The sequence below is a fragment of the Stegostoma tigrinum genome, chromosome 13, assembly GCF_030684315.1.
Source record: "Stegostoma tigrinum isolate sSteTig4 chromosome 13, sSteTig4.hap1, whole genome shotgun sequence".
Taxonomy (NCBI): domain Eukaryota; kingdom Metazoa; phylum Chordata; class Chondrichthyes; order Orectolobiformes; family Stegostomatidae; genus Stegostoma; species Stegostoma tigrinum.
This window is the reverse complement of record NC_081366.1, coordinates 50,514,911-50,539,963: the sequence shown is the minus strand read 5'-3', so window position 1 is coordinate 50,539,963 and position 25,053 is coordinate 50,514,911. Positions and strand designations below refer to the sequence as shown.

Below are 25,053 nucleotides of genomic sequence, written 5' to 3'. Positions count from 1 at the left end.
GAGTATCTCACCTATTTAGGCATTGACATTTTTGACTCCAGTCATTGTTCAACACTGGACCAAACTTCATTACTACACTGTATCAAAGCCTTATCAGCTGCTGTGCGAATCCCTTCATGCCTTCCATTCCAGAATAGCTCTTTGCTTTTAAAGCTTTGGGAAATATTACCACTGACGAAGAAGCTCTTCAACATCTTGAGGTGTATTGTGATAGAACCTAAACATTGCCATACCTCTGTTCTTGTTCCCCCACCTTGATTTAAGATTCTCTTTGAAGGAATCAACCCAAGAGTCAAATGTAACATCCCTGTTTTTCCCAAGTCCACTTTTTGCTTGTTTATTCCTAATCCAATCATGAGCCCCATGCCTACTCCAGTTTAAATTGTGAGCAATCATTCTTGGCTTGTAATTTAGATTTTTGTTGTGTGCCATTTCCTACCACAGAATTAGATCGTGGACTGACTGAGCCACAAATTCGTGTTGTTGCACGTCAGATGCTGGAAGCTGTAGATTATCTTCACAGCCAGAAAATCATTCATCGAGATTTAAAGGCAGGAAATGTTCTACTCACTCAGGATGGCAATATTAAACTTGGTAAGGCATTTACTTGCTGCAAATGTTTTTTCCATGAAAGGTTAATTTGTTCATTTATGACGTGTGAAGGAAGGAAATCATTTTCCTTTTTAAACCAGGTGAATCTGACAGTAAAATACTCATTTGTGGTAATGTGGACATAAAACTGCGTAATGATCACTCATGACATTTTCAATGTCAACTTCCTCTAATATAGGCATACATGTTTTTAGAGCATCAAGAGCCAGCATCTAAAACTCGTACATAGCCCTTGAAAAGGTGAAGTTTGTGATTCTAGCTTGTGTTCAGCAGTAGCAGGACATGAAAGAATGGGCCGTCAAAATATCCCCGTGTATAGGGACGGCCTTTCTTCAAAATACCTGACCTTGTTAGTAGGAGCTTGTTTGCTTTGTTTTTAGTTTCAGCTGCCTGGCTGTTGGGAGTAGAGATTCCTCTTTTAACAGAATGTGGACCAAGTTAAAATACTTCTAAGAAGACCACCTACCCATGCAGTCACAGGAATTACACGGTCGGGAAGGATCTTGAGGGAGGACAAATTTTGGCTCCCTTTTTTATAAAAATGAATTTTTTTGGAATCATGGTTGATGCTATACAGGGTGAAGTGACATTAGCCTCAATATTTGCACTTTTACTAAATAGTTGTACATAGGAAAACAGTTTGTTTTCTGGATGTTTTGAATAGTTTTCTTCACCTAACTTATGCATCCTTTTGCACGTAATAGAACAAGGCACTGTTAACATTTTTCTGCTACTTCCTCTAAGTGTTGACTGTAGCTCAGTGCCACGTGCAAACATGAATATAAAATTTAGGTTGATGTGACAATACAGTACAAACAGTGCTTCACCATTGAAGGTTTTTTATTAATATAACTAGGGAAGCTGTTGTTGTTTAAAATTAACAATCCATTGTGTCTTCAGCTAAGTGGTTGTGATTGCAATGGACTTCTCAGGCAGTAAGTTAGTATATGTGCAATGGCTTGATTACAATACACAAGCACAATTAAAACTGTTCTTCTTATTCCACTTGGATTTTCCCTGGAACAGTCTTAAATGGTTGATAATTGTCTGGATTTTTCCCTGAAAAATTGGTTGGTTACCAACTTGTGGTTGATAGTGATTTGCAGTCAACTCTTGAGGTAGGGGTGGAATCAGTTTGAGTTTGGACTGGGTTCCAGCAGGGATGGACAAGCACGTGGGGGACCTGTGACAGAGTTCTTCATTAGATATCAGCCTGCTGTGTTCTTTGGTGAAGTTGTTTTCACTTCGGCAGTCAGGAGATTCAATAACTGCTAGTACAGAATGCCACTTGCGCTGGTCTTGACATTTCAATAGTTTTCATGATTTGAGTTGATCAGGGTATCCATCACCCCACACAATAGTTTAGATATCTGCTACCTTAGCATCAAGCTTATGTGGTGAGCAGATGGCTTGAGTCCAATTCACAAGATTGCCAATCAGACTGATCTTGTAGCATGCTTGACTGTAAGAATCCCAATATGTATATGGAATGTAGGTGTAAGCACATAGTTAAGAGTGCATTATCTGACTTATCAATTAATACATTGTGGAGGAGGAGCTCTTTTTGATTACTACATTTCAATCGTAAATTTCAGTGCAGGGTGGAGGTTAAGAGGTCTAAAGAAATACTTCAGTTATGGTGCAGACATGTATCTACATTTTCTTTATTCATTCACGGGATGAGTGTTGCCAGCTAGGCAGCATTTATTGCACAATCCTAATTGTGCAGAGGCAAGTTAAGAGTCAACCACATTGATATGGGTCTGGAGTTTCCACATAGGCCAGACCAGTTAAGGATGGCAATTTCCTTCCCGAAAGGACATTAGTGAACCAAACGGGTTTTTATGACAATTGGCAATGGACTCACGGTCATCATTAGATTGTTAATTTCATAAATCTAATGAATTCAAAATCTGCCATCTGCCATGGCAGGATTTGCACCCTGGTCCCCAGAACGTTATCTTTGTCTCTGGATTAACAGTTCAGCGATAGTACCACTAGGCCATTGCCTAGTGCATTTCAAGTATGCATACTGCTGGTCTGTGGTCTTTCCATTGAAAATGCACTTCTCATGGTCACCACAAAGATGCTAGCAAGAGCTGGGCTTTTGGGGGTAAGGGAACATGTTTACATTGGATTTTAGCTCGCTGTCTCACACCACTTTATGCATAAAGTCCAAAAGTGCTTCTGTCCGTTAACCGTATGATGTATTTGTGCAAGTTAAAAGCTGGGCACACAAATATTCAGGAGGAAAGAGAGTTTGTACATGCATTGCACCGTTTCTTCAAAAATGGGGCCATGGCGACAGCCAAACTTTGCTGCATCCTCTTAGCAATATTGACCAAACACTATCTGTCTCTTTAGTCAGAGATTTAAGGTTGACAATTAAGTATCTTGTTTCAAGCCACACAAATGATGGAACAACCAATCAGTACCCTGTTCTCATGCTGTTTTAAAACTGTTTTTTTCCCCCCAAGTCTTTCTTAGGTTCTAGTTCTGATGAATGCAATGTGAAGAGCTTCGACTTCTTGTTTTCTTTTAACAATACTATGCAATTTAGCACAGATTTGTCAATGCTAAACTTTATTAATAGAATTTTGTTGTTTCTGCTTGAACTGATAACACATGGGTGTTTTCCATGCAGAAGTAGTGTAAAATGGAACCACCCAAGCTTTCTGGCCCCGCTATGAACTCTGCATCTAAGCCTTGCAAAGAACATGACCAGCAGTGTTATGATAAAAATCTGCTGAATGAGTCCCAAGTATAATATTAACTGGGATTGGATCCATGTCATTTGAAGTTATTTGTCTCAAATTTCTGTTGGGGGCTTCAACTGGTGACCAAACAGTATTGTTGAAAAACTAATTGCTGAAATTCAATGTGAAAATACCAAGGAAGGCTTAATACTTGCAGGTCATAAGTTGACACTCACGTGATTCACCATTTTTCCTTGCCTTACACCTATGTTGATGTCAACTCCCCCCCGTTGCTCTGTCTGTGTGTGTGTGTGTGTGTGTGTGCGCGCGCGCACACGGAGACGGCGGGCGCGAGGGCGGAGAGCTCTCACACTCTATCGCGCTCGCGCGCCCGCTCCCGCCCGCGCCCCCCCCCCCCGCCCCCTCCCCGCGCTCCCTCCGCCCTCTCCGCGCCCTGGTTTCAGTTTAAACCATTTCTTAAATACATGACCCAACTTACAAATATTTCTTACTGTATTTTCAATTGTGTTCATTTTGCTCAATGCTCTGTGCTTTACAGTTCCATTCAACCATTAAGTACACTGCTACTCTGGTAGCTTATAGCTAGTATGTAGTGGGCACTACTAGAGTGCACAGATTTCATAGTCATAGAATCCCTATAGTGTAGCAGGCCATTTGGCTTGTCAAGTCCGTACCGACCCCCTGAAAAGCATCCCACCTAGACCCACCCCCTTTCCTATCCCTGCATTTCCCACCCTAGACACTATAGGCAATTTGGCATAGCCAATCCACCTAACCTGCAGAACTTTAGACTGTGGGATATAAACTTATTCTGCACTAAACCTTGAAGTTGTGCAACAGATTAAAAATTGCACACTAAGATATTACAGGAAATTGCAGACAGTTTAAGTGCGACTACTTGATTGGTTGATTTGTATTAGAGAGGACAGATCTGTTAAAGTGTCAAGGAGGGTATTTGATTCTAATAGCTTTCTTTTAGTAACTTCAGTATAGTTCAGAATTCTGGATCACTCGTTTTTGCATTATTTAAAAACAATTAAATCTTGTAACATTTCTTGGGAGTTTCCTCTTTCAGGAAAGTTTCAACATCAGGAGACAACCCACGTTCATTGCAGATATAAAACATAAATGCGTGTTCAGGGATTTTAAAAATATCCTTCACATTTGACAAGCACAACAATGTGACATTATCACATTTTCTAATTTAAGAGCACAAAAATGATGACCCCTTTTAACACTTGGCTGATATTAGACTGAGGCATTATTGTCCAGGTTCGGTTTTTTGTTCTTTTTGTGGGCAGGGCATACCTAAGCAATTTACCACCATTGCCAGGTAGATGCCACCATTGCAGCTGTAGTTGAGTAACTTAGCAGGGGCATTGCTGGATTGTTGTCAAGGCCTTTGCAGTTTCTAGAGAATTCAGGTATTCCTTAATGTTGTGTAGAGTGAATCAAATTGGCCAAAGACTAATGTCGATATTGGGGACTTCGAGAGATGGCAAAGGTGAATTATTTGGTCAGCACTTTAGCTTTAATCTTTTGCACCAATGTGCTGTTCTTCCCGTCACTTAGGATGGGCATATTTGTGGAGCCGCCTTCTCCAGTTAGCTGTTTAATTGTTGTCTTCCATTCACCACTGAATGTAACGGGACTGCAGAGCATGGTTCTTGTCTGTTGGTAGTAGGGTTGTTTTGGCCAGCCCATCTCATGTTGCTTCAGCTGTTTGGCGTGAATTAATCCTATATTCACCAGATTTTAACTTTGCTTCATGATCTGCCTGTCATGCCCTTCTGTGCTCATTGAATCAGAGTTGATTTCCAGGATTGATGGTATGGCAGAGTTCTGGGTATGCTAGACACGTGCTAGACAGTTTTAATTTTCTAGATATATTTGAAATCCACCTCATTTAGCCTAGCGCTAGACCATGCAACGTGAAGGAGGATCTCCTCATTGTGAAGATGGCAGTTTGTCTCCAGAGGAACTGTGGAGTAGTCATTCCTGCTGACCCTATCCTGGACAGATGCATCTATGATAGTTAAGATTGGGGTGAGGATAAGATCGAGTAGGTGTTTTCCTGGGTTCCCAGAATGACCCACTTCGGACCAGCAACTTTGTCCTTCAGGGCTTGGCATGATTGAATAGTGATGTTACTGAGCCACTTATGGTGATAGGCGTTGAAGACCCCATGCTGAGTACATTGTTTTCCCTTGCTGCCCTCTGTGCTTCTTCCGGTTGTTATCACAGACATCAGATGAATCGTGGTTTTCTGGCCCATGTTTGGCCTGATCTAATAAGACTTGACTGGCTCCAGACTCTCTGTCAATGGCTCCCGTGAACTGCCAACTGATTGTGTATCATCGTGCCATAAACACTGGTGCAGTTGTCTTGCCAGTGGGGTTGTACGTAACCCAGGGATGGTGAGCATCAGTCCTGATGAAGGGTCCTGACCCAAAACGTTGACCTGCTCATCTAGCTGACCTGCAGTGTTCCTTCAGCTCCACACTGTATCGGCTTTGACTTCCGGCATCTGCAGTTCTTGCTGTCTCTATGGCGAGCATGATGCCTGGGACATTTTCAGTGAGACAATTTCATAAGTGTAACTGTCAGGGTCTTGACTAGTCTGTGGGACGTTCTCCTCCTGATTTCTCCACAAGCTCCCCAGATGTCAGTAAGCAAGACTTTGCAGGGATGACAAGATTGTGCTTTGTTATTTCAGGTCTCTAGGTGGATCCAGGGTAGACAATTTGGTTTCATTCCTTCCTGACTTCTGATGGTTTGAAATGATTGGCTTGCTTGGTCAGTTTAAGAGATAGTCGCGTTGCTGTGTGTCTACAAAATAAAGATACAAAGATACAAACATACAAATCAGGAGCAAAAGAAGGGTCACTCAGCCCTTCGAGTCTTACCTGCCGTTCGATAAAACGTAGCTGATCTGATTTTAAACTCTGCTCTACATTCCTACTTATCCTCCCCAATGATCTTCCATCACCCTGATAATGAACATATGTTGCTGTGCCATAAAAAATATTTAAAGATTTTACATTCGCTGCCTTTTTTTAGAACCCCACAGTGTGGAAGCAGGCCATTCAGCCCATCGAGTCCATACCAATCCTTCAAAGAGCAGCACAGCCATGCCTATCCCCTTCCCCATCACCCAGCATTTTCCATGGCTAATCCACCTAGCCTGCACATTCCTGGAATCTGTGGCCATGCTGACTTGCCCCACCTTTGAGGAAGGTAATTCTGAATGTTCAATCCTCGGGAGGGGCGGTGGGGGGGGGGGGGTAGATTTCATCATCTATTTTGAATGGGCGCCTCTATTTTTAAACCATGGCCCTTGTGCTCCATTCTCCCACAACAGGAAACAATCTTTCAACATCCATCCAGTCAAGTCGCATCAGGGTCCAGTATATTTCAATTTAAGGCTTCTCTCACTCTTCTAAACTCATTGGAGACCTAGTATTTTTAGCTTTTCCTCAAGTTAATCTGCTGAATACAGGTATTAGTCTATTCAACATCCTAGCAAAATCCTTTCCGTTTTCAAAAAAAATGTAAACCAAATGGATTTTTTGTGACAGTCACCAAGGGTTTTTTGTTCAGTATTACTGGGACTGATCTTTAATTCCAGATTTATTAATTTAAATTAAACTCCACCAGCTGCCCTAGTTAGTTTTGGTCTTTGGTTCATAGACCATTAGTGTGAGGCTCTGGATTACTAGACCAATAACACTTTCCACCACCCACCCATAATGACTCTTGGAAGATCTGTTTGAGGACTGTGTAGCTGCCTATGTGGGAAACCAAGTCTACGCTTCTGAGCTGAAATTTTTGGAGGGCTATCTCCATGTCATTGATTCTGTCATGATGAAGGCCCTCATTGTGAATTTATTCCCACTACTTAACATCCTTTCAAATGTCCACTGGTTATGAGTCGGTGCTAAATAATTGCAGTTTCTACTCCATGGGTTTTTGTTAAGGATGGCTAACTTGAATAGAAACTATTGAAGGTTATATAAAGATTGGGTTACTATTGCAGGATTGATTACAGCTCTGCCTCTAATCAGGGAAAAAAAAGTTACAATGCTTTGTACTCTGAAACCCACATGATGTTGAATTAAAATACAGGAATCATAGTTAAGTTCCCTGTGTACAGTTAATAAAAATGTAATTTTGTATATTCCTTCGCAGCTGATTTTGGTGTTTCAGCAAAAAACACAAAAACAATGCAAAAGAGAGAAACTTTCATTGGAACACCCTATTGGTGAGTACAAATGGGAATGTCCTCTTCTGAATACAGATCATAGACTAACTATGATTCGAAATAGGCACATTGTGGTTAATGTAGCTTCAGTATAACTTTTAATTTCTCCCTGAGAATTAGTTTATAATCCACTGCTTATAGTTAAGAAATTTATTTTAAAAACTTGTTGCTTCTGTTTTGAATGCTTTCTTGGTTTTTTAAAATATTTGGAGCATTCTGGTAAATTAAATTGAAATTATGTTCTCTATTTCAGCAGAAGATTATCCTGCACACTGTTTACGTACTTTTTTGTTGCTTACCTTCTCCCTCTAGAGGGTACTCCTCTTTTTTTTACAAAAAAACCTCTTGAATGTGATTTTTATCAGCAGCAAACTTTGAAAATCGTGTACCAGTACGCCTTTGGCTAACTCTTCCAATGCTGTGCTATTTTATTGCTATCTCTAAAATGAAGTGACTCATAATGTCATTGTGTCAGGGGAAACAGTGGCACAGTGGTAATGACACTAGTCATCCAGGTTCATGTTCGAGAAACATGGGCTTAAAGCCATCGTGGCAGATGATGAAATTTCAATTCATTTTTTAAAAATGATCTGGAAAAACTAGTCTAATGGTGACTTTTTAAACTGCTGCCAATTGTCATAAAAACCAGTCCAACTCACTGGAATCATTTTGGGATGGGAAAAATCACCCGTACCCGATCTGGCCTAACAGTGATTTCAAACTGACACTAAACTGGCTGACTCTTAACAGCCCTTTGGGCAATTATAGAGGGACCTCCAAAAGGACCTTACGTGCCTTTGCAATGAGTCATGGGAAGGGTGAAACAGGTGGTTTGTAAGGGAAACTGAAAGAACTGTGCGTGCTGTAAATCAGGAGTTGCTGGAAAAGCTCAGCAGGTCTTGCAGCATCTGAGAAGAGAAATCAGTTAATGTTTTGGGTACGGTGACCCTTCATCCAATCAGAAGCATTAACTGGTTTTTCTTCACAGATGCTGCCAGATCTGCTGAGCTTTTCCAGCAATTTCGATTTGTAGAAAGTTCAAATGTTACGGGGAGAAGGGAGAATTGGGCTGAGGAATATATTAAGAATAATGGAATGGCAGAGCAGACTCAACAGGCTGAAGGACCTAATTTTGCTCCCAAGCTTAGGGTCTACATCTTATAAACAACGAATGATCTTTACCCTGTGACAGCCACATCCTGTGAGCAAATAATAAAATGAAATTACAGTCCATGAAAATGCAAGTTGCTATAATTCAACTGTTTAATAATTTTAGTTTCCACTTATTTAATTTTAACTATGCAAAACAAAGAAATGTACTTTATCCATAAGCTGTTGTGACCATAGCTCCAGCAGAGGGGTCCTGGATTTTATGCCCCCACATCAATAGTATTGAAGGCAGGATTTGCTTGTTCAAAATCCAGTGGATAGTTTACCTACCTGCCTCCAATCTTCCTGAAATTGTACAGGCTGGGCAGATGGATTGCCAGTTGGCCTGCCTGCTGTTGATCTTAAAAGTCATGCACATCCAAGTAGTGGTTTCTGAAGGGCATCGTCATGCCACTGCCAATATTTGATGCATAGTAGTCTGGCAACTTCACTGCAAGGGGTGGTGGGGTAATCTACTTCTTGCAGCCTCTTTTTAAAAGCATCAGAGGCCGCTTATCCTTTCCCCTGCTGCCCTCAACCCCAGTCTTTCTTCTGCTGCCCCTCAGAGATCCCCAATCCCAGGTTTAATTGGGTTACTCAGTAAAGGCACTGCCTGTAATCCCAGCATTGGTTGTGCTGCATGAACTATAGAGGTGTCAACCATCTGAGTGGCCAGCAGCGCTCTAATGTGGAAATTCTTCCAAGAGGTGGGTAGATTTCTTGCCTTAGAGCAACTGGCGCTGCCCACATCATTTTTAGACTTTAAACTGCGACGTATGGAATCCCATAAAATCTATTCCATAATAGCAACAATCTATGGGTTTAATCCTTTATGCTTTACCCTGTATTTTGTACATGACAGCACTCTCAAAACATGTGAATAAGAATTTAACTGGTTGGAAAAGATCAGCTACTCAGTCAGATCTCGAACCGTGCTGGCTGGATAATAATGACTAAATACTTTCTTTCCTTCCAGTCATATTAGAATCAACCAAAGTCATCTGGAATAGGCACAAACACGGGTGGTTAATCTACCCATAGTAACAAGGGATGGAGTAGGCAGAAACTAGATGCCAATACATACATCTAAAGAATAGTTCTCGCCCAGTATACACAGCCTCCAGTGACTGATTTTTAACATAGGATGCAGTGCAAAATATGGTTTGTTGTGCTCAGAAAAATGTCACTGACTCATCTGGCTGCTTTCTTAAAATTATCAAATGAAGTGACAACATGTCAGACTCATTAGGCTTTAAGTACTTGATGTAGTCATATCTGTAACTTATTAATGTTTTGTGAGATAAGGAAAATCTTGGTGACAAAAGTACAACTGGATTCGTATTATAAATAGTCATAAGCTCTAATATTAAAGTCAGTATGTCTTGTTTTTTAATATACAAGTGATATGTGCAAAGACATTTTAGGTAGTGCAGCATGGGAATACCCCTGGAAAAGACAATTTTTGTCAAAACCTTTTCACGTGCATGCATCAGGACACTTTGTGAGAATATAAATTCAAAGGAGAAAACCAACATTGGTGCTATTGACAATACTCAACTTCCAACCCTTTGTTTCTGTGACCTGCATGTATAATTTATCTCTAATAGATCTGACAACCCTCTCCCATGTCTTGCTGAGTCAATGAAGAAACCCCCACTTTTTAAAAAAACTTATTGTCAGCTTTTCAGGGAAAAAGCACACTCGCTTTAATAGGCATGACTTGTTGGGTATTACAGAGATCAGGATTTGGGCCCAAGCATTTCACAATACATGTCCATCTTTGGAGTTGGGGATTAAATGCATTTCCAAATTTTCTAATAATACAAACTTAATTAGAAATGTGTTGAGAAAATGAGAGACTGCTTCAGGGACGGGTCGAAGCGATTATTTAACAAGTTAGAATTGAAAGTGTAAAATCACTGAACAATAGATCTATATCCGGATGCCTTGGTAAAGCAAGAAGGTCCACAAACGTGCCATAAAAGATTTGAATTATGTATGTTGGGAACAAAAGCATTGGGAAAGGAAGAATCTGTTCAGCCCAGGCTTGGTGAATGGGCAAAGACATGGCTGATGGAATATAATGTGGAAATATGAGGTTATCCATTCTAGGAGAATCAGATGTGCAAAGCGAGGAAAAGTGGGGGGAAAAAATGTAGACGCTCAAAGGGACTTGTCTTTGTGAGGAAGTCTTGGAAGGCTGAAACAAGTACTGCAAGCTATAAGGAAAGTTAATGGAAAGCTGTCCTTTTATTGCATGAGGATTTGAATACCGAAGTAGTGAAGTCTTGCTTTAATTGTATAGAACCTTGATTTGTCTGCACCTGGAACATGTGTACGGTTTTGGTCTCCACATCTCAAGAAGGATATTTGCTAAAGAAGGGAGTGCAACAAAGGTTCACCAAACTTGTCTGTTGGACAGTAGGACTTTCCTATGAAGAGAGAGATTAGGCAAGCTAGGCTGGTATTCTCTACGGTTTTGAAGAATGACAGGTGAACACATTGAAACATTCAAAATATTTAAAGGGACAGAGAGGGTAGATGCAGGTAAAATGATTCTCCTGCTTGGTGAGTCTTGAACTCTGGGGGCAAAATTTATAAATAAGGAGGAATGCCCCCTTGCGTTTGAGGAGAACTGTTTTTACTCTGAGGAATTCTCTAAAGCAGAAGCTATGGAGGCTTCATCTTTGAGTCAGTGTTGAAAGAGTACTCATTACCAATTAAATCATTATGGGGTAGGGATGGTAAAAGGCATTAAAGTATTTGATCAGCCATTGTGTTAAATGGTGAAGCAGGCTTGATGGGCTGAACAGCTTCTTCCTATTCCTGTGCTTTTGTTCCTAACATTTGTAATTCAAATCTTTTATGGCATGTTTGTGGACTTCCTTGCTTTACCAAGGCATCCGGATATAGGTCTATTGTTCGGAGATTTTTCAAATCTAACCTTTGTTAAATAATCTCTTTGACCTGGGGTGATTGTAATTTTGTTTGTTATCTTTTAAATGCAAGTGGAAAGTTTTAATTCCTAAAACTAAAAGCTTCACCTCTAAAGCATGAATTATGCAATTGGATATTTGCATCACACTTATCTATAAATATGCCATCAGTTTTAACTTGGCTACATATTAAACCGCATGCTTAAATGTTGGTTGCGAAAGATCCCTCCGTTTGCTTGCTCTGCTCCAATATTCCTTGTACAGTGACTTCCGGAAGTGCTGCTTTGTGTAGGCTTAAGAGGCCCACATGGCTTGGAAGAAAATTAGAGGGAGTACTGTTGATTGCAATACTTTTCACTAGCCTAATGATACCCAATTGCTTCCACTAATTTGAATAACGTTCTTTCGTTTGAAAATATGCATAATATACTTGGGTTGGATCTATAAAACTGTACAATGGATTTATTCAGAATTATTTTTAAATATGCATGTATTTTATCATTGAGAATGTCCTCATTAATAGAATTCTACAAGCTTACCATACTTTGTTTTCTCCACCATTGTTCTCCTTGATTTGCTTTCAGGATGGCCCCAGAAGTGGTGATGTGTGAGACAATGAAAGACACACCATATGATTATAAAGCTGATATTTGGTCCTTGGGTATAACATTGATTGAAATGGCTGAAATAGAGCCACCTCATCATGAATTAAATCCAATGAGAGTTTTGTTGAAAATTGCCAAGAGTGACCCTCCAACGCTGGAAAATCCATCAAAATGGTAATAACTAGAAAATAGCGAATGTGGCTCCTTTTATTCGTGAGAAGAGTCAGAAGGCAGGAAGCTACTGGCTAGTTAGTTTAATATCTGTCATATTCTGGCATGTATTACTAAGGACGTAACAAAGGTATTTAGAAAATGTCATTTTAGTTCCCATGTCCTTTTCTGATAAGGAAATAATGGTTACCTAACTTACTGGAGTGCTTTGTTTCTACATCCTCATTGTGGGTAAGGGAGATTTATTGATTAGATGCAATGTGAGGATTTCCAGAATGCATGTGATTAGGTGCCCCATTAGTCACTGGGATCCTGTGGTGTCTAAACTCAAACAACATTCATTAAACCCACGAAGAAAAGCATTGCACTGATAAGACAGGATAGTTTCTTGTGTATGTGGACTTGGCAGGTGCAAACAGATGAACTTAATGGTGGAAAATTATGACTTATTGTTCCAATTCAATTATGTCATGATTTGTAGTTGGGAAAGCTATGCAACACTTGCAGCAGGTCGGTTAAAGGCTAGAGAGTTCAGTTCAGATTAATAGATGTGTTAACACATATTTTGACTTTGATAGTTCCCTTGTACTTCAAATATGCAAATTCACGGTTTTATTTTGTCAAACTGCTAAGATCAAGAGTCATAAAGTGTTGAGCAAAATGCTGTTGACAAGTGTAAATCTTTGGATTACAGTAAACCTTTTGGAAAACTCAACTGTGTAAATTATCACAGCAAAATGGTCCCCTATGTTCTTTGCTGTTGTGTTAAAGGTCTGAAAGATTGTCATTGCTTAGTAACTCGAAAGCTCCTGTTGAAAAGGAGGGTAGAATTTTTTGAACCTGTTGAAGTGGGTCATGAGTTGAGGACAGTGGGTGAGTCACAAGTAATTTTGGTCAAATCCCAATGGGATCCTACCCACTTCAACCTTTTGAATTCAAAAGTGAACATGGTTAGTTTCACGTACACGTGTGCATATGTTGATCAAGCAGCTGAATTTGAGGTGATTTTTTTTAAAATTTAGCTCGTTTTCTTGGGAATGTTGATGATGCCAGCAAAGCTTCATTTTCATAACTTAAGGATAAATCCCCAATGCATTCTCAAAATAGTGCAGTCCATGATGAGTTGCTGCAATGCATTCTGTAGTTTGCTACACACTTACCACAGTGTGACACTAGAGTGTGTGACAATTGCATCCAGTGGCAGGAGTACTAACTAAATGAAGTTGTTTTCTTTCGGTGATGTCCAACTGTTTATACTGCAGTTGCGCTTAACCAGGTGAGGATTTGGTTATGCAGATAGGATCTGAAAAAATGAGAGGCTGTGCTCCTTGGCAGGAAGATTCAAGGAGCTGAATATTTAAATGGAGAAAGATTGCAGGAAGCTACAGCACAGGGGCTTGTGGGTGTGGTGGAAAAACGTTGCAGGGAAGAACATGCCTCCTTAATGTAAAGCATGTTGAATTTAAAACTGAGCAACATTTTTCAATGCTTAAAATGAAAAATGATTTGAACTGAATTGAGTTAAACATTGGAACTGTCATCTCTGTAGGTCCCAAGATTTTAAGGATTTCCTCAAGAAAGCACTGGATAAGAATCCAGATACCCGTTTAAGTGCTGCTCAGTTATTGCAGGTGAGAACGTGAGAAATCTATTCTTGGCGTGTCACGAAATGATCATGCATTTGTCAAGTACGCCTAGCTTTGTCTCGTACTAGCTGGCATACAGTACATTTTTCTTTTGAAATTACATGGAGTTATTTGTGACATTTCCATACATTTAAATTGCTTTTTAGAAAAAGTACTGCTGTATTTCCATACTACTTAGAAATGAGTTAATGCAAGTGGAGACTCTTTTAATGAACTTTTATTGAGTGCAGTAGCTATGATGGCTGAACATTTGAGTGAATGCTGAGGTTAACTTTCAACCATAGGTTTTCAACTTGCTGTACAATCTGTAATGGCTATTGATTCAGTTTTTCTTTCTTGTCTAATTGCATTCTTGTCATGATATACTTAGTACAATCGGTAGATTTGGGAAAGATGGAAAAAAACAGAAATTGATAGTTAAGGGAGAACCAGTATTAGAAAAGTACAACATGAATTTATGAATTGTTTTTATTACTGTACATACATCGTAACAATATTCACTTCAGACAGCATGCCCTGACTTCAAGCACTGGCTGTAGAGCCCCTACGGAAGGTCACTTGTTTGTCTCTTTGTATGTGTCTTTCTATGCCATTAGTAAATAATGTGAATAGTTGAGGTCCTAACATAGATCATTGTGAGATACCACTGGTTGCATCCTGCAAATTCGAGTACCATTATCGCTACTTCCAATCAATTTCCCAGCTAGGTCACTAATTTGCCCTTGATTCTCTGGGCTTCTACCTTACATTATTGTATCTTATGTGGGACTTTATGAAATGCCTTCTGGAAGTCCAACAACATAGACATTCCTCTAACCAATACCTTAGTCACCACTTGAAAAAATTTAACAAGGTTTGTCAGGCATGTCATGTAAAATTTATGAAGCATTATTCTCAAATTAATTTTCACAATGTTAATACCTGAGATTATTCACTTTGATCAGAGGAATTGTTTGCTGGATGGTGGGATGGTCCTACAAGGAGAGACTGAGGAAACTGGGCTTTTACTTTCTACAGTCTTGAAGAATGAGAGGTCATGGCATTGGAAATCTATAAAATATTTCAGGGAAGAGGCAGGATAGGTGCAGCTAAAACAAACTGACAATTTATCCAATACCATTTCCTTATCAATTTTGAACCCTTCAACAAAAAAGCTTCTGCTCATACCATTTGAAGTACTTCAAGGTTCTCAGAAAAAGTTAGAATCTTAAGCAAATATAAGGGCCATTTTTCTTAATCTAGATATTGTGCTCTCATACCCTGTAACAAGCACATGAAGCATTGGGTTTTATTTAATTTGCTAAGGAGCATACTTTCACCTGCCTAATATTTTGGATAATATGTAATGAGTCGAGGGATTGAACAGAAAAATCTTAGTGACTGTTCCCTTGAGCAAGCTCAATATTACATAGCAGAATAAATGCTGCTCTCGAATAAGACTTGTTATAAATTCAACACCATTCATGATTCCTGAGATACTGAAGCAGTCGTTTTCCAAATGTTGCAATATCCAGATTTGGGCTGACAATTGGATTGTAATATTTATGCCACCCAAATTGCCAGGCAGTTGCCATCTCCAAAAAGAGCAAATCCAATCATAGTCTATAGACATTCACTGCAATTACCATCACTGAATTTTTCACAATCAGCATCATGGGGGCTACCAGAAACTCAGCTGGGCTTGCCATATAAATACTATGGCTAGAAAAACAGATCAGATGAAGAATTCTGAGAGCAACTTACCTCCAGAGTCTCTGAAGCCTGTACAGCACCTACAAGGTGCAAGTCAGGAGTTTGATAGAATATCCCAATGTTTACCTGTAAAAGTGCAGCTCCTACAACACTTAAGCTTGACACAATCTAAAATGAAGCAATCCACTTGATTGACATCATATTCGCAAACTTTTGCTCCCTGCTGCACTGATGTTCTGAAGCAGCAGTATGTACTGTCTATATTAGATGCACTACAGAAATTCACCAACGGTCCTGAGACAGCACCTTTCAAACCCACTGTCACTACCATCAAGAAGGACAAGGGTAACAAGTACATGGGAACACTGCCACCTGCAAGTTTTCTTTCAAGTCACTCCCCATCCTGACATGGAAATATATTGACTTCAGTGTTGCTGGATCAAAATATTGGAACTCCCTCCCTAATAGCATTGTGGATCTACCTACTGTATGTGGACTGCAGTGGTTCAAAGCAACTCACCACCAAGGGCAACTAAGAATGGATGATAAATGCTTGCCTAGCCAGCAAGACCCATAATCCTGTAAATAAATTTTAAAATGTGACTAAACTGTTTAAACAATAATTAAAATTTGGAAGTTACAAAATTAGAAGTTTTCACCAATTTTGTGCTCCTTTTAATGCTCCTGCAGGATTTCCTGCCTGTGATTATGGTGGACTAATAAGTTAGAGCCCACTTGGAGGACTGACAGCAGATCAAGGCACCACACCTTTTTAGAAGGATATGTTGGCATTAGGGGATTAGAGGGATTACAGTGTAGGTTTACAAATACCTGGACTTCAGGAGTTATGAGAATAGATTATGCAAATTAAGCCTGTTTTCTCTAGAGTTTAGAAGGTTAAGATTCAATCTGATCAAAGCCTTTAAAATATTAACAGGAAAAGACAGATAAGATAAAGATGAAATATTTCCTTTAATTGGGGATCTTGCAACTAGGTGCATAGTCTGAGAATTGAGGCAGATCATTCAGGAGAGATGTTAGGAAGCACTTCTACACAAAGGGTGGTAAAAATTTGGAACGCTCTTCCACAAATGACAGTGGATGCTGGTTCAATTTTAACCTTAAATCTGAGATTTTTATTTAAACAAAGGTATTAAGGGATATGGGCTAAAGACTGGTATATGGCATTAGTCCATGGATCAGCCATGATCTCATTTGAATGGTGGAAGAGGTTTGGGGGCTGATTGGCCTATTCTTGTTCCTATGTAAGTGAACATAGCTTTCTTACGAAAAGTTGTGGCTTCTCTTCATTCCATGTTGAAATTAATGATAAATCCACAAATTTCAAAATCATATTCTATAACAAGAAACTTGATTACTTGGTAATGATTCTGCCTCCTGTGTGGTTCTTCCACGTTCCAAATGTCAGCACATCTGTGACAACATGATGGCAAGAATTGCACACTGACAGATTTGTACTTGCTGGCAGTGAAGAGATAAGAAAACAGATGACTTTTCCAATGAACACAAATATATTTTCCTGTCAAAGTGTTTAAGTATGGTTGTTGGCAAATCAAACAATTCTTGGCATTTTTCGTGCAAGAAGACAGTTTGGTTAAGTTCTGGCAGATGGTGTTTCACTTATTTCAGCTTTTAGGAGTCCACTTAGAGAATGCTTTACAATTATTTTTATCTGACAAAATATAGCAGTATTCAGTCCCATGAGACCATATGAATAGTTTGCCATTATTAATATTTATGCTCACATTTGTGATGGATGCTGCCTTCATAAAGTTGCTGTGATGTAAAGATGCCATTTTATCTCTATTTTAGGGTCATACAACATAGAAACAGGCTCAAAAACAGAAATTGCTAGAAAAGCTGAGCAGGTCTGGCAGCATCTGTGGAGAGAAATCAGAGTTAACATTTCAGGTCGAGAACTCTAGTAGAAACAGGCACTTCAGCCCACCATATCTCTGCCAGCTGGCCCACTCTTCCAACCACTCCAGCTAACTGCTGTCTTACATGAGTGCTGCATTATCTTGTCTGAGATACCTGTTTCCATCTTTATTATTTTGGACGCTGGCTTTGCTGGCAAGGCCAGTGCTTGTTCCCCTTCCCTAATAGCCCGTGAATAGAGTGGCTTTCTAGGCTATTTCAAAATGCATTTTGAATCAACTGCATGGCTGTAGGTCTGGAGTTACACGAAGGCCAGACTATGTAAGGAGGGCTGATTTCCTTCCCTAAAATACACTAGTGAATGAGGCAGGTAATCACTGCAATGAGTTTCAACTTACATGAATAAATGTGGAATATAAATGTCACCAGTTGCTTTGGTGGGATTTGAAGCCCTAAGTACAGGGCTTCAAATAAGAACATTGGGCTGGACCTCCCAGCTTACTAGTCCAGTTACATTACCACAATGTTGTCACCTTTCCAGAAATTATGATGTGGACATAAGATTTGCATATGCATTTTTTCTCAAGCAAATGACCCAGCCTCTTACCTATTTTGTCTGACTATACTCGATATTCAGGTACAACATACGTGATCAGAGATAATTGTCCCTTTTTTATATACTTTAAGAAAATGCTTACTCTAACTTTGGATAAGCAGTACAATGAATAATTTGTTAACTAAATTTCTATGTTAACCTTTTATCTGTGTCACCCCCTCCTATAATGAAAATGATTAATCTGGCAGGAGTTTCATCCTCTCTCCTCCCTTACTAATAGCTTGTTTGAAAGTTTCTGCATAACTCAATTCTATGAATAAGTGTACTGTTATGTTTTTGGGCAGTTGTGCTGGAAGTTTTGTTGGTGTAAACCATTTTGTGTATGCAGCCAAGCAGCGTTTGTCTCAGGTGTGGCACCTTTGGCTTCAAAGTAGCTGAACTTGACCCTCAGCCAACGTTTATAACTTTAAAGTTGAGAAACAATGCAGATACTCAAAACAGCAGTTTTTGTGTACAAGTTTGAGAAGCTGATATAAAGGTTATGTCCATGTTAAGTAAGTTGTAAATAGTTGCCTTATCTAAATTTTACACATTTATTTAATAGCTTGGTAACATATTAAACATTTGAGGAATAGTTAGTTTAGAACCCAGAACAGTTTGGCACAGGAACAGGCCCTTTGGCCCATGAAGTTGTCAAACATAACACCAAATGAAACTAATCCCATCTGCTTGCCCTTGGTCCATATTCCTTCCTTCTTCATGTGCCTATCTAAAAGTCCCTTAAAAGTCCCTATCCTATCTGCATCCGCTGTCACCACTGGCAGCACCTTCCAGACACCTGCCATTGTTTTTAAAAAGAAACCTTGTCCCTCTCATTTACTTTGTACTTTTACTCCCCATCTCAAATTCATGCCCCCTAGTATTAGATATTTCAACTCTGAAAAATATTCTGAGCGTCAACCCTATCTGTGTATCTCATAATTTTATAGACTTCTATCAAGTCTCCCCTCTGCCTCCACTGCTCCAGAGGAAATGACCCAAGTTTTTCTCGCCTCTCCTTACAGCTCATACCCTCCAATCCAGGCAGCACCCTGGTAAACCACCTCTGCATCCTCTCCAAAGTCTCCCTATTGTTATAATGTGGTGACCAGAATTGAATGCTATACATTAGTGTGGCCTAACCAAAGTCTCTTAAAGCTGTAACATGACATCCTGACTCTTGTACTCCAATTCTCTGACCAAGAACGTGCCATTGACCTTCTTTACTATCTACGTACATGAGTGGCCACTTTCAGGGAGCTATGGACGTAACCTCCAAGACTTCCAGTTTTTATTGGTAACTTTAAATTCCTTGATCAGAATTAATTAGCATTCATTATTATCTTTATCAAATGGGTACTCTATCAAAACTTTTAATAACCATATCTCTGATAAATGTCTGGATTTTAAACAGAAGTTTTTGGCTTCAAATGAAACATTTTCAACAAATTACCAAATTTCCAGTTGCTGAAATTTCTTTGGGGGAGGGAAAGATTTCTTGATCCCTTGCTGTATACAAACTGTACAGGACTAAATGATATTTAGGGTCCAACTGCTGGAAAATTTGGGGTTAGAATAGATAGGTTGTATTTTGGCCGGTGTGGATATGATGGACTGAGGACCTTTTATTAAATGCTGTCTTTGACTCTGACTCTAATAGAAGTAACAGCTGGATTAATATTGTCATTATGTCCTTTGTTTTACCAGCACCCTTTTGTGAGCAGCGTCAGTAGTAATAAACCACTCCGGGAGTTGGTGGCAGAGGCAAAAGCTGAAGTGATGGAGGAAATAGAAGACAACAGAGAGGAAGTAGACGACGATGACTCATCAGATCCATTATCAGTAAGTGCTGATTGAAATAGTGTTTACTTTCTACTGTGGTCCGACCATGGCTGCACCAATTTGCACACAGGAGTATGTATGCAAGAACTAAAGCTATCATAGGAGTACGTTCAAAAGCATTCTCTACTAAATCAAAATTGAGTTAATTTACATTAACATTTTACAAAAGGGCATTTATGCCACATCCCCCTCCCACTCTGTACGCCGGTCAGAAAGTTGGCATTTAGCTGGTAACCTGGTGAGATGCCTGTCCCATAGCCATAGCATCTTGTAGGTAGGCAAAGTTGATTTGAGACTGGAAGATACACTTCACCGGTGACAAAATGCCCCAGCTTCTTGAGCTGCGGACCAATCTGGCTGGCAGCATCAAAGCTCAATTGTGGAATCTACAGCAACTGCAGTCATGGGGTGAAAGCACCCCGTGCGGCTAAGTTGGGCATGGGACAAGAAAAGTTTGAACATCTTTGGAGAAGTGCTAGAAGGAGTGTATTTGAAAATCTGGTGGGCAGGGGGAGAGAAAGTGGGGTAGTGGAGGAGGAAGCTGTACAGCCTTCTGGAGAGGTGCCCTGATGAACAAGATGCACACTCATTAGATAGTACCCCCACCTTGCCTCATACCCTTTTTTAAAAAAGAATAAATGAAATAGAATTTTGACTTTACCTACTTGCCTACACCTAACTGTATTTTAACTTTTTTAATGATCTAGTTTAGGAGCACACCAGAATGCAATGCCCTCACCAGAAATGCTAAACCCTGCCCTGTTGTCCATGTTGAAAATTGTTGGGGTAATGATACAGTAAATGGGGAGGAATTACTTTCCTCTGACAGCATTGGCAATAAGTAGCAAAGATAGTTAATAAAAGAACCACAGGAGATCAGATTTCTTTTGATGCACAGTTTTATCACCTGGAATGCTCTGCTTTAACAAATAAGACGACTCCACAGAGTTGCTCAAAAGGGATTCTGAAACATAGTTGAAAAGTAAAACAAAAATGCTGTACTGGGGAGAGGACAAGGGAGTAAAACTAATTGGATTTCTCTTCCTAATGTTAATCAATTCCATTGTCCATGTGGACATGGGTATTTGAGGTAAAATACAAAATATTGAATCAGTGACGAGACAATTCAGGTTAGATCTTTTAAAGATGCACTGATACAGTATTCTCCTTTGCGTTTTATCCAACTCTGATTATGTTTTCTTGAGTGGTATTTGGAACTTCAAGAAATAGTTTACCTCGTGTGGCTTGTCCAGTTGTGTAAATGGGTTGGGGACAAACAATTTTCAGTCAGTTGGCATTGCTTAGTTGTTGTCCCTTCAAGTCTCCCCCGCTTATCTTCCTAATAAGGTAGAACCTCCTTAGCACACTGATCCAAGATGGTGATTTGGATCACTGCAATATTTTGGACTGTAGTAACATTTCACGGTTTATCATCGTTAGACATAACAGATATCCCTAACACAAGACCTGTTGTGTTCCTCCCCAGATCATTAGTCCATAAGTTAATCTCATTAACTCAGAGATTTTACTTAAAGATCTTGTCCCATCAACTAAATCCCTCAATTTAATGTAATCAACCCATGTAGGAACTTCTCCCTTTTCTCATTTAATTTATATTTTCTCTGTATTGAGCTAACATTAAAATTGCCATTCTTACTACAATTACATCTGATATTTTATGCACTTTCCTGCTTTTATGGACTTGTCAATCATGTGGTTGACAAGGTGTTAATCTGAAATTAAGTGCTGTTAGTGTTGTCCCCACCTGATTACTAACCAATTTTGTTTTTTTTCCTAAACTAATCAACCTATTGAGAGATGTTATTACTACATCTCTGGAGCAGCAAGGACTTGAATCCAAGCTGCTCGGTCTAGGGGTACGGACATTGCCATTGGCATTAGAGGGCCCTGTGTCTGTCTACTGTTTTTATTAGCTTATTTCTTGAATCGGCCTGTTCAGTAATATTATTACATACCTCTGGAGCAGATGGGACTTGAACCTGGGCCTCCCAGTCCAGGGATAGGAAAGGGACACTACCACTGGTCAACAAGAGGGAGCCCTGCCAGACGACTATTTTTCTAATCAGCCTGTTCAGAGAAGCTATTACATACCTGAACGTGGTACTTGAGCCCAGGCCTCTGGGTCTAGGGGAGAGACATTACCACCAAGCCCCAAGAGGGCCGATGTAACAAGGAAATTATCCTCGGGTGGTCTTGAGCCGCCAACCTTCTAGTTAACAGCTGAATGCACTGATCCATGGTGCCACAGACGGTTCCTTGCCTGACTTGAGAAGTTAATTGATTTATTCAATCACTTGTAGTGTTGATGGCTAGGTGATTAACTGTTGAAACACTTGCACATTTACTTTCTGTTTAAGAGTAGAAACACCTACACTTTAAATGCCTGCTTAATTTGTCGTAAAACACTTGCACTTCTGTTATTCCTCTCAATTGCACAACCATCTTACTGCAACAACATTTTCACCCATTCCTTATAAATGTTAGGTAAAGATTTTGGATACCATGATGGTAACCAAATATCCAACAGAATCAGAATAATACCAATTCATGATGCATGTTTTCTTAAAATTCTTTACCTGTGCTTTGCATAACTATCCCTCCTGTGGGTCCTTATTTTCCTACACGGTACTCTACGCAGCACGAATGGATTTGACTTCCAAGTTACCACTGCACCAAAAACTAACACATGAATGTATGGGAGGAGGCGTCTCCCAATACCATTTGGTCTGCACATATTGGCATTTGGTTATTTGCAGAATAATACCCAATCGTCACTAAGTACACAGAGTCCTGCTAATGACTAGTCCTGTTTGTAAACCGCGGCATCTTTGACCAAGGGGGTGGTATCTGTATAAATATCAGGACCCCCCAGTGTAGTTTTTGGTTGCATTGAACAGTGTCCACTTCACTGATCCTTGCTGCTGATTCATTGGCAAAAGCCAGCAATACAATTTGAGTAATCAGCTTCATTATAATACATTTACCCAGGTGCTGTTACTTTAGCAGACAGACAAAGCACTGGTCTTATTTGTCTTTACTCTCTCTTTGATTCATCACAGGGATATGAGAATTGATTGGAACTAGTGTCTGCCTTTTTGAATTTCCATTCCAGTCCCTGTAAGGCTAAGATGTATCAGAAAAACACATCACATCCTCTGACATACCAGGAGATAACTCTTCTTGTGGGTGACTTCAAAGTTTACTCACACCCTTAACTAGCTTCAAATTCTACTGTTTGTTCAACTCACTTTTCAAAATGCTCAATTCCTGGCCCCTCACTTCATCTTGAAATTTTCATTAAATTTTTACTTTGATTTTGTACCGCACTGAAATGGCTGGATACTATAAACCTTTATCCGAGTATGATGGAGGCAGCAATGTCAAGATTATAATTGCATTCAGATAAGCATATGGGACAATGCATAGCTTCACCCTCAATTGATCCCTAATCAGGATCACCTCTTTCTTCCCTTAACATCTGTATGGGTTCAAGACAAACCCTCTGATTAGAAAGGTGTAACTTCAAGGCATTATTTTCTTGTCGGCATTTAAAATGATCAACATTCTGCACTTGTGCTGCTTGGAGAGCTTTACATTTACTTTCAATTTCCTGATTCTTGATTTCTGAATCCTGAACCTGCCTCTGTGCCTTCTCAGCATTCCTGTTCACTGTCTCAAATTGACTTTGATAATTTTGAGAAGTAAACTATCTTCTCCTGATTTGGCCATCTCTAGGGATTTAACCATTCCCTTTATTTCGGTTTGAAAAACTGTCCTTCCCTGATTGGCAACCTCTAGGGCTTTGAGTTTCTGATTGAACTCTCTGCATTTTCTAACTTCAATTCACTTGTCTCAACACTTCTGTTTTAAAATATGCCTTACGTGTCAAGTTTCTGCATAAAGACTACAAATTCCCGTCAGCCCATCCTCTTCGGGCCACGCTTTCCTGAGGATTTCCTAACAGACTCTTTCTAAAATAAAAATTGGTGAATGAGGACTCAACATACAAGCTTCCCAATATTCTATTCACTTTGGCAATTTCTTGCTCAAATATTCCGTAACCGAGTTCTCCCTTTCCATGATTTTGAAGCAAAGTTTTCAATGCCAAATTCAGTAATACAAAAATTTAAATGTTCCAATTGAATCTTAAAATAGTGTTGTTTTAAATTTGGTTCATCGTCCAAATGTTGTATCTGCCCTCATTCAGTCATTGCATCCTGGCTGTTACATGGGGCAGCTCGTGTCTAAATCAAGCTCAGGCAGGATTTTTGAGTGTACAAGGCTGGCAGATTTGACTTCGGAGCAACTTAAAATAATTTCTTGTCAAAGCCCACCCAGGGAGGCTAATTGTTCTGTGTAAATTACCACAAACTAGGGGCCGTTTTTTTAACGAAAATTCTCAGACAGTGAAATGTTAAATAATACTTAAACTTTATTGCATGTTGCAACAAAAATAAGACCCCTCAAGTAAGCAAGTTAAGCTTCACAACCCAACTTGGCTATTACCCAACTAACCATAGAATTTAGCTATAATTCCACTCAACAGTGGCTGTCACTGAATGTGTCCAGGGTCCAACCTTATGCAGTGGTGTCCTTCAGAGTTCTGCTAGTAAAGAATCCTGGTGTTGAATTGTCATTATTTTCCATTTATGGTGTAATATTATTGTTCCTTTAGATTGCAGCTTGCTGTCTTACCGAAAGTAGCTTCCCCATTCCTTACCACATTTGGCATTAACTACGTTTGAAGACTAAATTAACTCCTTAAATTCTTCTGCAGGGAAATTATTTATCCTTATGACATAAGCTAGTTATCAAGCAGTTGTTAGAATAGATTTGTTTATGTAGCTCATGTACAAATGGAGAAATTCTTGCTTGGAAAGAGTTATATTTGGGGATTTACTTTGATG

The 25,053-nt window shown here is 39.6% G+C and overlaps 1 protein-coding gene across 3 annotated transcripts in view; it reads left to right on the top strand.

The window, feature by feature from the left end:
• The window catches only part of stk10 (serine/threonine kinase 10), a 196,872-nt gene that overhangs the window by 144,744 nt on the left and 27,075 nt on the right, over positions 1-25,053 (top strand). For all 3 annotated transcript variants that reach the window (XM_048543091.2, XM_048543090.2, XM_048543089.2), the window contains exons 4-8: positions 445-594; positions 7,518-7,590; positions 12,260-12,454; positions 14,001-14,082; positions 19,991-20,125. In XM_048543091.2, the coding sequence (XP_048399048.1) occupies positions 445-594; positions 7,518-7,590; positions 12,260-12,454; positions 14,001-14,082; positions 19,991-20,125 (635 nt within the window). The remainder of the gene's footprint in view (positions 1-444; positions 595-7,517; positions 7,591-12,259; positions 12,455-14,000; positions 14,083-19,990; positions 20,126-25,053) is intronic.